We start from the raw sequence: 15,919 nt of genomic DNA, 5'->3' as shown, positions 1-15,919 counted from the left end.
ATTAGATCAGCTATGTCCTTTTTAAACGCTAGTTTAACGGAAAGCTACTTCGGCGTTTTTGTTAACCGGTTGCTTGGATACCGGAGATGGGACAGTCCTGCCTGCGCGAGGACCTGTTTCTGTTTCATGGAGCTAGCAGGTTGCTACTAACTCAGCTTCGCGTTAGTCACTGAATTAGATGTAAAAATGTCTGACAACGAGGGAGAACAAGGTCCGAAAAGCACCTTTTCCACCTACATGGCCGAAGCCGACCAGCTGTTTCACAAAGGAGAATATAGCAAGGCTGTTGAAAGCTATTCCACGGTAAGACCTGTGTGAAAGTTAGCGATAGCAAACCTGAGCATCAAAAAGTCAGTACAAGACCTGAGAGGAGTCTGATATCAAAGCAAACCAAGCACTAAAAGCTTGAGCATTTGCTTTAAAGTGTAAATAAATAGTTTTTTAAAGCACATTTTACACCATGAAGGGTAGCTTAGTGTGTGTGTGTGTGTGTGTGTGTGTGTCAGGCTCTGCTACTACAGCCGGGCGACAGGAACTGTTTGGTTGCCAGATCCAGGTGTTATGTGAAAATGGGACAAGCTGAAAATGCCCTGAAGGACGCAGAAGCTTCTCTCAAAGATGACAAAAGCTTCTTCAAGGTGGGTTTTTCTTTATCATATCTTTATTCCTCATCTTTTTATTCATTATCTTTTCTACTTCAAAGTAGCACTCGAAGAATCAAGTGGCAACCATACTGATTTCAAAACTCTTACACTCTGGAATATTTTCCATTCTGCCTGAAGATGAACAAATATTACTAACAGGCAAATAGAGTTAATTTTGGTGCTTCAGTATATGGGGACGGTGTATGTACAGTTTTATTATAAACCACTTTTTTTTTCTTAATATAAACACATTTTATGTAAATGTTTTCATAGGCCAAACTGAGCTTTAAAAAAAAGTCCTACCAGATTTAAAAAGTTTTAGTAATGCTGATTTATTTCTCACATACATGCATATGATAATGAACGCCGATCACCCAAAGCATGTTCACAGCACAGCTCATTTGCATTTAGTGACACCCACAAAACTCCATATAAGGTAAACCTCACAGAGAGCTGAAAGTGTGAAATGAGGGCAAAACGGTGAAAGAAAAGATTTCTCAGAGACAGAAGTGGAAGTTATTTGACTCATGTCTACACCTATTTTAAAAAAAATCTATATTTTTAAGTGTCTTGGTGACTCTCTCATGCTGACGTGCTCTTAAAGAATTACTTACTTACATACTTACTTACTTAAGCCTGTCGCACACCAGTGTACTGTCCCCAATGCTGTGTTGTAAAAAAAAAAATAATAAAAAAGGAGGGCTTGTGTCATAAGGAAGCCTGATGTATTCAGGATGCTCGATGATGGCACGCTGCACATTACAGATTGAGACACACCAGATTAGTCACTTATTGTTCCTAGCATTAAAGTGTTGCACAGCTTTAAAAGAAAATGCCATGGCAAATGGAACAGACTTACATGCCAGTTGAGCTGCAGCGCATCCTCCTTTTATTTCCTTTGTCTTTAAATTGTCTTTCTTGTCATAATGCAGTATATGGATTTGTGTTAGCCTGCTTTCTTTAATTTCTTTTTAATATTTAATATTTCTAGCATTGCTAGCATTGCTGCTTCACAGTTCAAGCTCAACCCTGAGCTTGGGTTACTGTCCATGTAGAGTTTAGCTTGTTCTCTCCATGTACACGTGGGTTTTCTCTGGGCTGTCTGTTTTCATTTTCGTTAAATTTGTGTGTGTGATTGAAATAAGCAAGTTATTTAAAAATATAACCAGTCTATAAAATTGTAGTAACTCATTGCCACATCAGCAAGTTTCCTTATACATAAATTTAAAGAAACTCTGTAGCTCTCATAGGATACAAATGTTTATCCAAACTAACAGGTCTTTCACGAATACCAGATTTTTAAAAAAATATTTTTTTTTGCATAAATGCTCCTACAGATGATTTAAGATTTATGAGCAATTTACATGTTTTTTCTTTTTTTTTTTTTTTTTTTTTTTTTAAAGCAAATTTCTTAATTGATTTTTTTTTTTGGTCTTTTATCCTTTTAGCCTAGCTCAAGATGTGAAACAGGAGTGTGTGTAGCACATTAGGATGTAATAATGACTGAAAGGTTTCTCACCTCTTGCTCAGGGATTGTATCAGAAGGCAGAGGCTCTGTACACCATGGGGGATTTCGAGTTCGCACTGGTCTTCTACCACCGAGGCCACAAACTGCGACCAGAGATGCAGGAGTTCAGACTGGGTATACAGAAAGCTGAGGAAGCTATCAACAACTCTGTGGGAAGTGAGTGCTTTATGAAGAATTGTCAGACATCAGAGTTACTAACTACAGAGATATGAGACTTATTTACAGTTATATTATCCAGACAAAACTGTTTTGTATTTATAAAACCTAATGCTTGTAATACAGTATATATAAGGCTGCTCATTCAATTGGATTAAATCATCATAATCATCAGTTGTTAATTATTAGAAGCTTGAGTGATGAGCCTTTCTAAAAATAAGCAACACTACTCATTCATTAATGACGTTTTCGTTGTTTACACTGTAAATGCACTAACTACTCTCAGATAATTATACTCGGCATTTTCAAATCTGCGTGAGCACTTGTGATCTGTCAGCATTTTGAGAAATTATGTGCATTTCCAATGATGTTATCGAGACTATTAAAATGAACAAATCCACCATAATTGCATCATAATTACTGCAATGACATGTTTACCATAATTATATAGCACCACATCCATTCCAAATTATTCACTTCAGTCTATGAAAAGGCTCTTGCTTTTCATTTCAGATTTCTGTGTATGTACTTTTAGTCTTTAGGGCTGAACAACTGACGTAATGAATGTAAATTTGTTTTCAACAGTGTGCATGTTTGCAAATCACTCTGGATAAAATTTTTAAAAACTCACTCTGATAAGCAAATGTACAGTTGTAGGCTATATAATGGTTTTGATGTAATAAGCTGGAATAAACCTTCTAACTTTCTAGGTCCTTCATCTGTAAAGCTGAAGAATAAGGGTGATCTGTCTTTCTTCCATAAAGTAGAAGAGGTAAGTCTGTGTTTGCCTGCTGCCCCTAGAACAGACACTGACAAAAGCAGCTTTGTGAAAATTAACACAAATTTCACAGCTATCAGCTTGAGCTCTTCACAAATGGTTTATACTTATAAAATCCTATTCAGTTATCTGAATGTATGTGTGTGTTGACTGGCAGCGCAAAAAGCTTCGACCAGAGACTTTTAACCATCCCCTGAAGAAGAACCTGAGTGAGCAAAGCCAGAAGACACCCAAGAATGAGAGAACAGCTAAACAGCTCCTGGGAGAGCTGTACACTGATAAAGAATACCTGGAAAAGCTGCTCAAAGATGAAGGTGTGTTTGTGAAATTATAGATATTAATATAGATGAAATTAGGAAATCAGTTGTACACTATTTATTTGGTTTTTCTGTTTATTTGTTTAAATGATTGAAAACCTGTGGTCTGGAATAAAGAGGGCACCCACAGCCATAAACTCATGAATATAAAGGAGCTTGTAATATGTATGAAAGGATGAGCTTCAGTGCTGTTTCTGTTTCCCCACACACACACACACACACACACACACACACACACACACACACACGACCCCCAAAACATGGGTGCCAAAAATTTTGAAGTTGACATATTTGCTGCTGTCTCGTTTCAGATCTAATAAAAGGTAAGACACGTACTGGTGAGAGGCTGCAGGACGTAATCATGAGCTGCATCTCATATCTGGACACACGCACTGAGTTTTGGCGGCAGCAGAAACCTATCTATGCCCGCGAGCGTGATCGAAAGCTCCTACAGCAGCAGTGGAATCGCACAAAGAACCGTCCTCCCACTGACCCCACCTTCTATGTCCTCAAAAACATGGAGGAGATAGACACAGGTGACATATTGAGCTAGGCTTCACAGGTTGAAGTAAATAAAGGATCCTTAATACCTGATAATCATTTATCTAGTAATAGTAAGTCAAGACAAGTGGAGTTGTCGCACAATCTTGATATTTCACAAATCATTACAGGACTTTCATCATTTCATGGCATGATCTGATGAAGTTGATTGAGTGGCATAACATTGAAATCATGCCACAAACTCATTAACCTTGACTAATAATTATTAGACAGTTCAATAACCTAGACTACTGAAACTTCATAGTCCATAAAGAAATATTCTACTGAATCTCTATTTTAATTTGTCCTTCCAGAGATTGGACTACTGTTCCAGTGGGAGGAATTTGTGGTTCTGCTAATGTTGTTAGTGTAGTGGTGTGGATCTGATCACATGGATACCACAAAACCTTTGTGAAAGCTTAAATAACTAAGATGTTTTTACTGTGTTGCTCAAGTGTCTGAAAGTTAAATGATAAGAACAGCTTTGGTAAGACCTTCTCTCACAGTTGGCTTATTTTTTTTGTAAGTCTGGAAATGTTGTAGTTTAATTTGCGTCATGTGGTTGGATATTTTTAATGTTATTGACAGACTTAAACAAGTGTCCTTAGACTTCCAATATGCAACAGGAATCAGTTGCCATGGTGATTTTGTGCACAGCTTCTTGTTCATTTTTGCTTCATAGAACTGACTGCAGGTAACACAGAGAACAGCTTAAAGAAGGCCCGAGAGGTGCTGAAGACAGTGCAAGGCTGGTCTGACAAAGCTCTGCCCAATAAGGCAGAAGTGCTGGGAAACCTTTATAGCTGCATTGGTACCATTTGATCTGGTTTCAGATTTCTTATTCACATACACACTCATAAGTCTTCCAATAAAAGTCTGGCGGAAACTAGAGGCACTGTTCCTCTGCCCTGTCATTAGGTAATGCGCTGATGGATCTGGGAAACATGGACAAGGCCCTGGAGAACCACTTTAAAGATCTGGAGCTGGCCCAGCAAGGGTGAGTCATCAGGTTGTTTCAGAAGACAAGTAGGCAAGTTTTTGCTTACTGTATATCATAAAAAATGTATCACACATGTAAACTAATGCTTTTTTTTTTAAACAGTAACTTGATGGACAATAAGTCCAGGGCTCTGGACAACATCGGACGAGTGTACGCACGCATTGGCAAATTTCAGCAAGCCATAAAAGTGTGAGTATAGCTATTTTAGATTATGTGAACTCAGACAGGTTACTATTGTTTATAAGTTTAAGTGTGTGTGTGTGTGTGTGTGTAGCTGGGAGGAAAAGATCCCTTTGGTACAAGGTGGGCTGGAGAAGGCCTGGCTGTTCCATGAGATCGGCCGTTGTTATCTAGAACTGAAGCGTCACACCAAGGCCAGAGACTATGGCATCCACTCACTCGGTGCTGCGGATGACATCGGTGATGAGAAATGGCAGCTCAATGCCAGCGTGCTAGTGGCGCAGGCTGAGTGTGAGTCCAAATTGCATTACTCATTATGCACAAGAAAGTAATACAAGTAATGAAAATAAGTGTGACGTGCGGAGGTGAGGAATAGGACACAGGAGAGTGTGTAAATATTTTCTCCCTGTTTTTCAGTGAAACTGGGTAACTATAAGTCCAGTGTGTTACACTTTGAGAAGGCACTGGACCAGGCTAAACTGCTGCAGGACGACCATGCCAGAGATGCCATCCAGAAGGTCAACACAGACATTCCTCCTCTCCTCTATTGCTCATGCTGCTGCTTTCCTCTTGTTTTACTCCTGTTATTATCTGTCACTGCATTCAGACTGAATTCACATGAGTGGAATTCTCAATTACTGAACATTTGACCTCTAACACAAGTATTTCATAGTTCTTATAATAAATCAGTATGACAAAAGTATAGTAATATATGTTTGGAAGAGTCTCTGGAACTGAAGAATGTTACTCTGCAGATCACAAGGGTTGTGTTTTGGCATCATATTTATGAAACACTGAAAATCAATAGTGGATTTCTTTCACACAAAATCAGAATATCACCAAAATGTAGTATATAGAAAACAGTACAATTTTTTTTCTAGCGAAATTATTTTGTTGATCAGCGGTCTGTTTATATTTACACTTTTCAGAGAAAGCAAATGGCATTAAGGAAAACTGATATCATGTGAGGGTGAATTACTACTTTAGTCAGAATAACTAAATGAAAATCTAGATGTTCTAGATGATCAATTTTCCTATTTTGGTCCTTGAACACTGAAATAATGTACACTGTCCAAGGTTTTTGAACGCCTTGTATTATAGCATGTTTGTTTAAAATACCTAATTTTAAATGCTCTATTATTTTATTGGACTTTATTTTATTGGATCAATCTTGATTTAAATCTAATTGAAAAAGGCCAAGATCTTCATCATTCTAATTAGGTACTTGCAGTACACCACATAATTATGCTTTCAGTTAATACCAATGCTGTCTATTAATCTTTTATCTATAGGATTAACAGGTTTAACCTCCAAGTGTGTTTGTTTTTAATAAACCCATTTAGAGTTTCATTAGGATCTGAGAGTGAGCAGTTCCACAAAGATTTATGAAGAATTAATTCTACTGATGTTTTTTTTTTCTTGATGTTGGGGTATTCAAATTTCCTCCAATTATTCCATACTTTATTTGATTCTTTCTTTAGATTTCTGAACTGCATTCTTTCTGACACTATGCTCTCATTTCATTTCTCGTATTGTCTCACCCGGCAGGCTCTTCAAGAGACAAGACAGCAAGCGTCCCAGTGACAGCAGACTGATTCGGTTAGCGTTCCCCCTCTGAAGGAAGTTTCAGAGACTTATGGAAACAAATTTAAACTAATGAATCATAATTACTGCTTGTACTTAGGGCTGCATCCACTAGAATAAATCTTGTATGGAGAAATCAACGGAGTCTGTGTTTCAGCAGGAGGATGCCGCATGTCAAAGACTACTTCATTTTCAAACAGTACACTTTGTGGTCTGTTTTCAAAAGTGTAAATATTAAGGAACATCTGAAAACATCTACAGTGAGGGTCACCATGGAAACAATTGAACAATAATTTGTCCAACTGGACAATAATTTTAGAATTATTACCCACATTATAATTAGGTCATGCCTGTGATTAAGACAGGACTTTAATTTAGCATTTTACTTCTGCAGATTTTCTGATGTGGTTAATGAGTGATGCAAGCAAATTTTATTCTTGTGTGTTGCAATATCAAGACTTGTGAGGAATGATTGTGTAACCACAGAATTTTGAGCGTCTATCCACTTGTGAGAGAGTTATGCAAGAACCTGAGACAAGGAGTTTGAGCTTGTCTGTATTTGTCCTGAAGACGTCTGCTAAACTCTGAGTCTACCTCTCTCACTTAACTTTAAGGGCAGTACTTAATTTGGGCCAGATCAAACCAGTAAACAGTAAAATTAAATGAAGTAATAATAAAATCACTTCAATGAATGATCATTCTTTATGTCACCCCCCTTCCTAAAATACATCCTGTTCATTCCATGATGACTAACTGGTAACTAGTAATAATGGCGTACTTGTGTTATCAGTCACATGTCATCGTGCATTATGGATATGGCGAAAAGAGGCAGCTGACATTGTTGTCATTTCTTAAAGAAGTAAAAAAATGTGATGGTGTAGAACAAGTTGCTAAAAAAAAAGGGAGGAGTCATTTCTGTTTCTGAAACTTGTTTGCCCATCACTTAAAATATTCAACCCTGTGCCATATGTGTGTTTTTGGATTTCTAAAGGACGCCAAACTGTGACATTGAGAGGAGACTGTAAGTTACATGACTGTGTTTTGGAGCAATTTGGATAAATGCAAGTTAAGAAAGTATTTTTTGCATTTGTGTTCTTTTTTCTTTTCTTTGTGTTATGTTGTTTCAAAGTACTTTTGTAAGACCCAGTGTTCTAAGCAAAATGTTTGCTGTGAAGTTAACACACAGGAAATGTGTAGTTGACTCCTCCAGTCCTCCCACGGCATCACTGAAGTGGTAGAAGCACTGTTGTAGCTATATTTTCTGGGAACTTTCCCCTTCCCACCGACTCGCTGGATCACCTCTCCTGTTGGTTTTGCTCACATTTTACAAATTATGCGCTGCTTTATAGCATAATCTCAGCATAATCTGTATCTATCAAATCTGTACAAAACAGGTCTTCAGGGGTTCTTTGAGGGCTTATTGGATAATTAAGCGTTCTTGGAGGGGTTATTCAAAGGGTTTCCTCACAGGGAAACACTATTATAGGGTTCTACATAGAACATTTCCTCAGAGCAGTTTTTCCAGAAGGAAAGAAAGTACTGTTATTGGTGTTATTTTATTGAAAAAACGTTCAAAAGAAAGGAGCAGAAAACCCCATTCACTGGAAACTCACTTATAATAGACCTCTAAAGGTGGCAGTAGGATTGCATCAAAAATGTTTAAAATGTCCAAAACTGATCTTAGATTTTCTCTTTTTTGTTCATTTCACTTTACAGTGTGTCCAAATTCAAAATTCTTGTCTGTAGTAATCACACGGATGCTACAGATTTTGAAACACTGGAGTATTGCTTTAATGGTCTTTGCACATGAGTACCGCTTAACACCCCAAAGGTTGGATGTGTGCAGTGTGCAGACACCTTCCCTTTACTCTGGTTATTTAAGATGCTTTTTGGTTTGAGGACTGTGAGAACAAGGGTTAATCTAGGTCAAGGTCAAGGTGTTGCCCTTGGTAAATAACACAACAGCATCTTATACTCTCAGAAACAAAAGGTACTAAACTGACCTTTCCTTGTTGCTGGGGTGGTACCTTCAAGGGTACATCTTTGCACTTTTAGTATGTATCTTTTACCTAAGATGCATGTAGTGAGCGTAAGAACCTGAAGAGAAGACCTGACTGCACACGGAAGAGTGGTTTTCACAGTGCACGAAGCACAGTGCTTTCAGTTTCAACTTTCAACTTTCTGTAATATTGGTTGGAAAAACGAATTTTAGAGTAGTTTACAGTGTGCCAAGGCTCATTTATGAAATCATTTATAAAGCACTTCTTCAGAGCAATTATGCTTTTCTACAACCCTAACCCACCCACACTGCTGCAAAATATATTCTCTCAGGAAAGGACAGATCTCCTCTTCGCTTATCTGAGGTCTGTTACTTTGAATTTCCGGTGTTAAAAGGTTTACAGATGACATGTCGCCACACGTATGCCAGAGTGGATTAACCATACTGTTTCTCGTTCATTCATAATAAACAGTCGCCAAATAAATTTTCCACCATGAAAACTACTGAAAAAATAAATACATTTATAAAGACAATCAACAAACACGTTCCAGCCTGATTAGTAAGGCAAGACATGCTTCAGTCGTGTGGGCGTGGCCATGAAGCGCCTTCTTCAGAAGAATGGGCGAAACGTGAGCTTTATTTAAAGTGGGCGTGGCCTTGCTTTTGTATATCCCATCCCATTGTGCTACCTTCAAATGCTCCGTTACAAGTCGTTTCCGAGTCATGAAATAAGTTTATGCAGTCATGCCTAAATGTAAATTGTGGCTTGGTCACTAATGGTATAGTCTTTAATTTCTCTAAAGCTGCTCTGTAGTAATGTCTGTTAAAAGTGCAATATAAATACAATAGAATTAAATAGGGTGGATTAAACTGAATTAAATATGGTGCCCTGTGATGGTCAGTGTTCCTGTTATGTATCTCATAATGAAACGGAAACATAGAATTCAATAGAAGGAGTAATTAAAGGTTGATAGTCTACTTGGAAACCTTTCTGATAGGGAAAAGCTCTGTTGTGGGGCTGTAAAGAACATTTAAGGGTTCTACAATTTTTTAAGACTGTAGAGAAAAGAAGAGAGGGAAGTAAAGAACAGAAAACCTGCTCACTGGAAACTCCCCTATAATGGAAGTGTATGAGCAGCTGTTGAATTTATGTCAATAAATGATGAAAAATGTGCAAATTCAAACCCACGCTGGTGACACATAACCATGAACTGTGTGCCAAACTAGTACCAGCACTGAAAGGATGAATTATGCAGATTTAGACTTTAATTTACAAATACTTATGACTGAAGAATTCATAAAGACTGAAAATCTGGTTTTAGATTTCCTAAGCACGTTTTAGTTCATTCTCAGTATCAACATCAGCAATATAAAAAAAAAACATGTTGGTTTTATGCATTCGATTGTCACCAAATGGTCCTTTTTTCCCCGGTGTCCTAACTTTAAAACTCATTGCATCAGAAAAAAAAAAAAAAATCCGAGCTTCCCCTCCCACTGCGCGAAGGGCAGTCGTGTGCTCGTATTTGCGGTTTTTTTTTTTTTTTGGTGTGCACGTGAACGCTGCATCAGACCTCTGTCGTGCCCGCGCCCGCGCTCCCGCGTCGTGTGCGATAGCGTGTTCAAGAAGCAGCAGCAGCAGCAGCAGCAGCCCGCGGCTTAGTGCTGTGTTTCCCGTGAACTCTGCTCGGGCAGGCGGGGCGGTTCAGCGCAGGACGTGAGAGAGACGCGGAAAAGCTGCAGCTGGTTTTCGGCGCCCCGACGGCCACTGACCGGAGCTCCTACACACACATACACACACAGACACACAGGTAGGCGAGGGTTGAGGAGGGAGGGGGGGAAAATTGGTGTCTTTTTGGTATACATTTAGAGCATGTAAATGTGCGGGTGTGTGAGGGGAATTTTCTGCTCTTGCACTGGGGCACATGGGTGACTTCACCTCAGAGCTGCTCTCTCAGCGTGCTGCTTGGCGCGTGTTGGGTGACACGCAGCGTTTTATTTGTTTGTGTGGATACAATGTGTCTGCTGCAGCCACTCCCCAGATTTCCTGCAGTTCCCTCTAGTCTATTCAAATCTCTTTTTCTCTGCTATCTCTGATCACAAACTCGTCATAAACCCCCTTCTTTGTTGGTTTAGCTCACTGATGCATTGCCAGGTGCCAATATTTTCTCTTCCGTCTTCTTAAAAGCTGTCGTTTTAGCATGTAATCGAAGGTAACCAAATATTTACATTCAGAGTGTGTGAAATTCAGGAACTTTTTCTTTCACGGCGTCGTTTTTTGGGGTCTTTTTCCGGGACGTCAAATAGGCCTCGTTTTATTTCTTTGTCTGTAACGGATCAGATGGCGTGTCTGTGTCCGAAACTGCTTACTACCGCACTAAGTAGTATGCCAGACCAGAGCTGTGCTGTAGCTGTCATTGTGCTTTGATGTACTGTTTAGTACGGTAGTAGGCTATGCGGGCTGGGGCGCGTGCACAAAGGAGCGGCCCAGACCATTTGCAGGTGTTCATATCTCACGCTGCTTTAAATCGCTTTACTTCATATTTGAGCTTCAAGATCATACAGATTTAGCACCGTGATCCACATTTCATCCACTTTTAGCCTGTATCCGTGATATAAGAAAACATTCAGACCAATTCCTTGTTCATTTATGTGTTCCTTTGTCTGACTTTTCACTCATGCAGACTTTCCATGGATTACAGTAGTGCAATATTCCTAATGCGTTAAAGCAGGCTGATCTAATTTGGCTGCCTTTATTGAAGCCACATTTCCTGACTAAGGGGCGGGGGAAAAAAAAGCAGTGGCACGAAAGCTGTGCCCAAACTGCTGAAGTTTGCTCTGTGCTCGATAACAGGAACATGTGTCAGCTGATGTCCTTCATGTTTTAGAGCCACAAGCACAGCAGTGTTTGTGCAATCCTGACTAACAGCCAGTGCATCTGATCAGAGCTGAAAAGATAAAAGCAGTTGGCCGTTGCTGAATAACGGACATATTCGAGATAAAGGGGGTCGCGTGTGCATGAGCGCTCTGTGTCCGAGTGCAGGGAGGGAACAAGGTACAGATGGAGATATGGACAAGGAGGTGGGGGGGGAGAGAGGAGAGAGGCTAGAGCAAGAGCAGACAGCATCCTACAGTAATTGGGTAAGATTGGGTGGATCCTCAGATTTCACCAGAAAATCTCTTGGGAATCAGCGGAAATCGCTGGACTTTACCTGGGTGTTATTGCGCTGTGGGTGGAAGAGGCAAGTGGATTCGTTGGAGATTTTTCGACTTGGAGAAGCAGACTGAATAAAACTGGAGAATGAAATAGGATCATATTTTTCTGAAGTCTCTTCATAGGCTTCCTTGCAAGGTTTTTAACTTCCATTGGGGACCATACTAAATCTAGTCTTACATACTGACTGTTGCTAAACTCTGTTAATCTTAGGGTGGTGGTTTGTTTGGCTTCATGGATGGTTTTCAAAATTAGATATCATTTTTGAGTAAATAAGATCAATGCCAAATAAGAAGAATGAGTTTTTATGAATTCATAATGGAGACAGAAATCGAAGTTTATGGTAGGAACCTGAAAAACAGGAAAACAGGCCTGTGGTATATTTTATTACCTGTGGTGCATGAACAATCTCATCTCCAAGCTTATCAAGCAGTTTTTTCTCTTGCTGCAGGTCAGAATGTCAGACATGCCACAGCATGGCCCAAGCACTGGACTTGGTCTCATCTGTGAAGCTGAGGTACTGTGGGAATGATAGCTATCTCATGTTTGCTTTTTTTTTTTTTTTTGAGACAGGCCACTGTTGAGGAATGGAAGCTGATCAGAATCAGGAAGTGCCGGAGGCAGTTGCTCAGACCCATGTGGCAGAGACAGAATTGCCCGCTCCTGAGCAGCTCAAATCTGAGGAGGTGAATGAGACACCAGAGAAGCTAGCGGTGGAAGATTCTAAACCAGAGATACAGTCCACAGAACAAACACCTGAGGTGGAGCCTGCCAAGGATAATGCATCCCCTGAGACAGCCACAGAGCCAGAGAAATTGCCTGAGAAGGAGGAAGTAGCAGAAGTAGTCCTGGAGAAAGCTGTCGAGGTGGAAAAATCTGCTGAGGAACCAGCTGAGGTCGAGAAAACGCCAGAGATCGAAGCGGTGGAGAAACATATAACTGAACCAGTGGAGCCAGAGAAGAAAGCAGAAACTGAACAAAAGGCAAATCCAGAAGAAGATGGGAAAGCAGAGCCCGCTGCATCAGAGCCTCCTGCCGCGAATGAAGCTGCACCAACCGAGCTGGTAAACGAGGCAGAGAAAGCAGAAGCCAAACCAACTGAGGAGGAAAAGCCTTCCGAGGCTCAAGCAGTTCAAGCTGAGCCCCCAAAAGAGGTGGAGGCACAACCAAAAGAACCAGCGCTCCCTTTGTTCTATGGCTGGTTCCTGATCTCTGAAGTTGAAGAGAAGATAAAGTGTTCCACAATGGAGTTCCTGAAGACGCTGGACACTCTGGAGGCCTTCAAGAAACATATCAGTGAATGTGAGTAGAGAGTATGTCTGCATGTCACTACAGCTCTGTGCTGGATGCTTGTGTTTAATATTCCTTTCTTGGTGTTTTAGTTACTGGGGACGCAGACAAGGAGGTGGATCTGGAGCAGTACTTCCAGACCAAAGCACCGCTCCACTGCACTACTGAGTTCTGTGACTATGGAAAGGCAGAGGGAGGAAAAGAATATGCTGAACAGCAGGTAGGTCATCCACGGGAGTTTCTGGGAGGAAACCATGAGTAGCATGTTGGAATTATGGTTCAAACATGGTTTTGACAGCAGAAGAAAAGCATAGAAGCATCTACATTTTTAGCCTCGCCAGTCCAAATTCTATCAGTATGCAAATCAGAAACCCTTGTATATAGTTTTCCTTTGCATAGTGGAACCTGATTGGCTGTTTTCTGACCAAGTTTATGACCCAATAACCATCACGCACAAATTTGGACTTTTCATTACGATTTTCCTACTGTTTAAAAGAATTTTGCAAAACTGAATGCGGTTTTGGTTTTAACACTGATACCCAAATAGATTTAAGTTGTTTATGCTACTGTGTCTTACTAAGAGAGTCAGTAAAAATGATTCTCATGTAATTGGTATTTCTTGATATACTGACATTTCAACATTGTTTGTCTCATAATTGATTTTTTTTGGAAAGTCTTTTGTTATACCTGTTATACTCCTCTCCTAAGTAGAAATAAAGTCCTTATTTTTTGTCCTGTGTAGGTGGTTAAAGATTCCTGTGGAACAGGAACAGAACTATCTGTTGTTGGTCTCATAGTGACTCCTCGCACATTCGGTGCCCGTGTGTCACTTACCCCTGAGCAGCTGTTGCTGTGGCCCACAGGAGCTGATAAATTGGGGATTCCTCCAGCTGACCTCCCCGGTGTCGAGGCCCTTCCAGTGGGCAGCCGCGCTCATGTGACCCTAGGCTGCGCAGCAGGCGTGGAGGCTGTTCAAACCGGTATAGACCTGCTGGAGATCCTGATCCTCCAGCAAGGAGAAGAGAAAGCAGTCACAGTGGAAGAGCTGGAGCTGGGCACGCTCTCATACATGGGCCAGGGTCGCTGGTATCTGGCTCTAAGGGAGCCGGTCACATGCGATGCCACATTCTCGAGCTTCTCTGAAGAGCAGCGTCCCACTGAACCAGCCAAGAAGGAGGGCGGGGAGAAAAAGAAGAAGCTAAAGTGCTCCATTCTGTGAGGAGATAGAGAGAGATGATGAGGGGTGACGGTGTTCTAGGGCTGAGACTGGTTTTGTGTATGTGTGGCTGTGTGTGAATGTTTTTCAGCTTTAGTGCTGGGTGAGGGCGATTGGTACGTACTACACCACCTCACCATTCCAAAGCGACCTCTCTTAGCAGGTGCCTTTTCCTTTCGCTTGGCAGCACAAGCGTCAAGGCCTTAGAATCTGCCTTACGATCAAGAATCACCGTGCTGTAGCTCGTAGTTCACTCTGTGCAAGGTGCTCGCTCACTCTGCGTTACTCCTGTTTCCTCCTGCACTGCAGCATTCGGTCTTCCCTGCACTTAATGTAATTGATTGCTTATCTAAATGTATTGATCTATTAGGTTGTATGAGCAGCAGCAGTCCGAGTTCCTGTTTTTCAGGCAGACTGAAATGATTTGATACCTTTACATATTTTGAAATTAGACAGCCTGTAATTGCCAAATTAATGATTTGTTAGGTTTGGTACGAAGTGTGTATGACGGTTGGCCTTGGTGTGTGTGTTTGTAGTGTGTCAGAACTTTTTTCCTCTCTCTTTGTTCTCAGATGTAATAACATTTGTGATGAATTTCACTCAGATTGCATGCTGTTTGTGTCCAGCTTTACAGTCACACCCAACTCCTATCCATCTTTAATGTGTACAGTCGCAGACCTGTTAACAGTTTCTCCTTAGCTACTAATTTTCTCTCTGTATTCAGTATAGATGGCTGTTTGCCGGTGGGAGTGAAACAGTGTCTTGCCTAACTCTCGTGTTCACACAGCGTTGCAGTCACTTCATGGCAGATGAGTTCCTGTTAACTTGTATTATCCTTTTCTTTAGCTTTTGAGCTAGTCTCACTTTTGCTCTTTCCAGCTGTGGTCACTTTTGACAAGCTGCACTCAGAATACTGTGACTGGCCACTGCCCTGATGCCTTCGTCTCTAATGGGGTGGTATAAGGCAGAAGCCGTGCTTATGTAGGCCTCACATGTCGAGGCGCTGTATTTTTGCACTTATTCTTTTTTTGTACACTTAATAAACAATTTGCTTGGCTCTGACGATCTCTCTTGCTTGTTTTTATTAAAAGATTGACTCTCACTTCACACTTCCTCTTTTTTTTTCAGTTGTTTCAAGCTGCCTTCCAAGGAGAGCGTGTGTAATCATTTGTAACGTAAAGACAGTTGCACCAAAATAAACCCCTCTATTTTGATCTAGGGCACTACTTTGTGTTAGTTGGGGTCATGCGAGGCTGCAGATGAAAGCGATTCTTAATTTCCACAACAAAAAAACATGAACCAGCTAGTCATTGTTTAAAACAGAAATGTAGTATTGTAAGCTACAACTTCAAGACCTTACATGAGAAGACATATATAGCCAACTATGCAAATACATCCAAAACATAGTGGAAATTTAACATGAAGCAGCATGTGTAACATCAGTCCTGCTGGATAAATGTATAATGGATCATTTAC

General features: G+C 40.5%; 2 protein-coding genes across 3 annotated transcripts; both read left to right on the top strand.

The window, feature by feature from the left end:
- The first annotated feature begins 41 nt into the window (after positions 1-41).
- Positions 42-7,804, top strand: odad4 (outer dynein arm docking complex subunit 4). The gene is made up of 12 exons (XM_026917254.3): positions 42-303; positions 507-638; positions 2,175-2,328; positions 3,039-3,100; positions 3,264-3,420; positions 3,735-3,959; positions 4,646-4,774; positions 4,882-4,960; positions 5,066-5,152; positions 5,238-5,434; positions 5,561-5,661; positions 6,692-7,804. The coding sequence occupies exons 1-12, from the start codon at positions 187-189 to the stop codon at positions 6,725-6,727; spliced, it is 1,476 nt and encodes a 491-aa protein (XP_026773055.2). The 5' UTR covers positions 42-186; the 3' UTR covers positions 6,728-7,804.
- A 2,487-nt stretch (positions 7,805-10,291) lies between these two features.
- Positions 10,292-15,505, top strand: cnp (2',3'-cyclic nucleotide 3' phosphodiesterase). Of its 2 annotated transcripts, none has more exons than XM_034310083.2 (4): positions 10,292-10,534; positions 12,507-13,239; positions 13,320-13,447; positions 13,970-15,505. In XM_034310083.2, exons 2-4 carry the CDS (start codon positions 12,525-12,527, stop codon positions 14,444-14,446), a joined length of 1,320 nt encoding a protein of 439 aa, XP_034165974.1. In that variant the 5' UTR covers positions 10,292-10,534; positions 12,507-12,524; the 3' UTR covers positions 14,447-15,505. The 2 variants fall into 2 exon arrangements, with proteins under 2 accessions (XP_034165974.1, XP_026772559.1); XM_026916758.3 differs by having other exon boundaries at positions 10,293-10,534; positions 12,511-13,239.
- Positions 15,506-15,919: the final 414 nt, after the last annotated feature.

The sequence above is a fragment of the Pangasianodon hypophthalmus genome, chromosome 13 (genome assembly GCF_027358585.1).
Source record: "Pangasianodon hypophthalmus isolate fPanHyp1 chromosome 13, fPanHyp1.pri, whole genome shotgun sequence".
NCBI classification, from domain to species: Eukaryota; Metazoa; Chordata; class Actinopteri; order Siluriformes; family Pangasiidae; genus Pangasianodon; species Pangasianodon hypophthalmus.
The sequence above is the reverse complement of the archived record's forward strand: the minus strand, read 5'-3'. Positions and strand labels throughout refer to the sequence as shown.

Coding starts and splice junctions, on each gene's coding strand:
- cnp (XM_034310083.2), top strand. CDS start 12,525: ATGGAAGCTGATCAGAATCAGGAAGTGCCGGAGGCAGTTGCTCAGACC. Junction 13,240..13,319: donor CAAGAAACATATCAGTGAAT/GTGAGTAGAGAG, acceptor TTGGTGTTTTAG/TTACTGGGGACGCAGACAAG. Junction 13,448..13,969: donor AAGAATATGCTGAACAGCAG/GTAGGTCATCCA, acceptor TGTCCTGTGTAG/GTGGTTAAAGATTCCTGTGG.
- odad4 (XM_026917254.3), top strand. CDS start 187: ATGTCTGACAACGAGGGAGAACAAGGTCCGAAAAGCACCTTTTCCACC. Junction 4,775..4,881: donor AAACCTTTATAGCTGCATTG/GTACCATTTGAT, acceptor CCCTGTCATTAG/GTAATGCGCTGATGGATCTG. Junction 5,662..6,691: donor CCAGAGATGCCATCCAGAAG/GTCAACACAGAC, acceptor CTCACCCGGCAG/GCTCTTCAAGAGACAAGACA.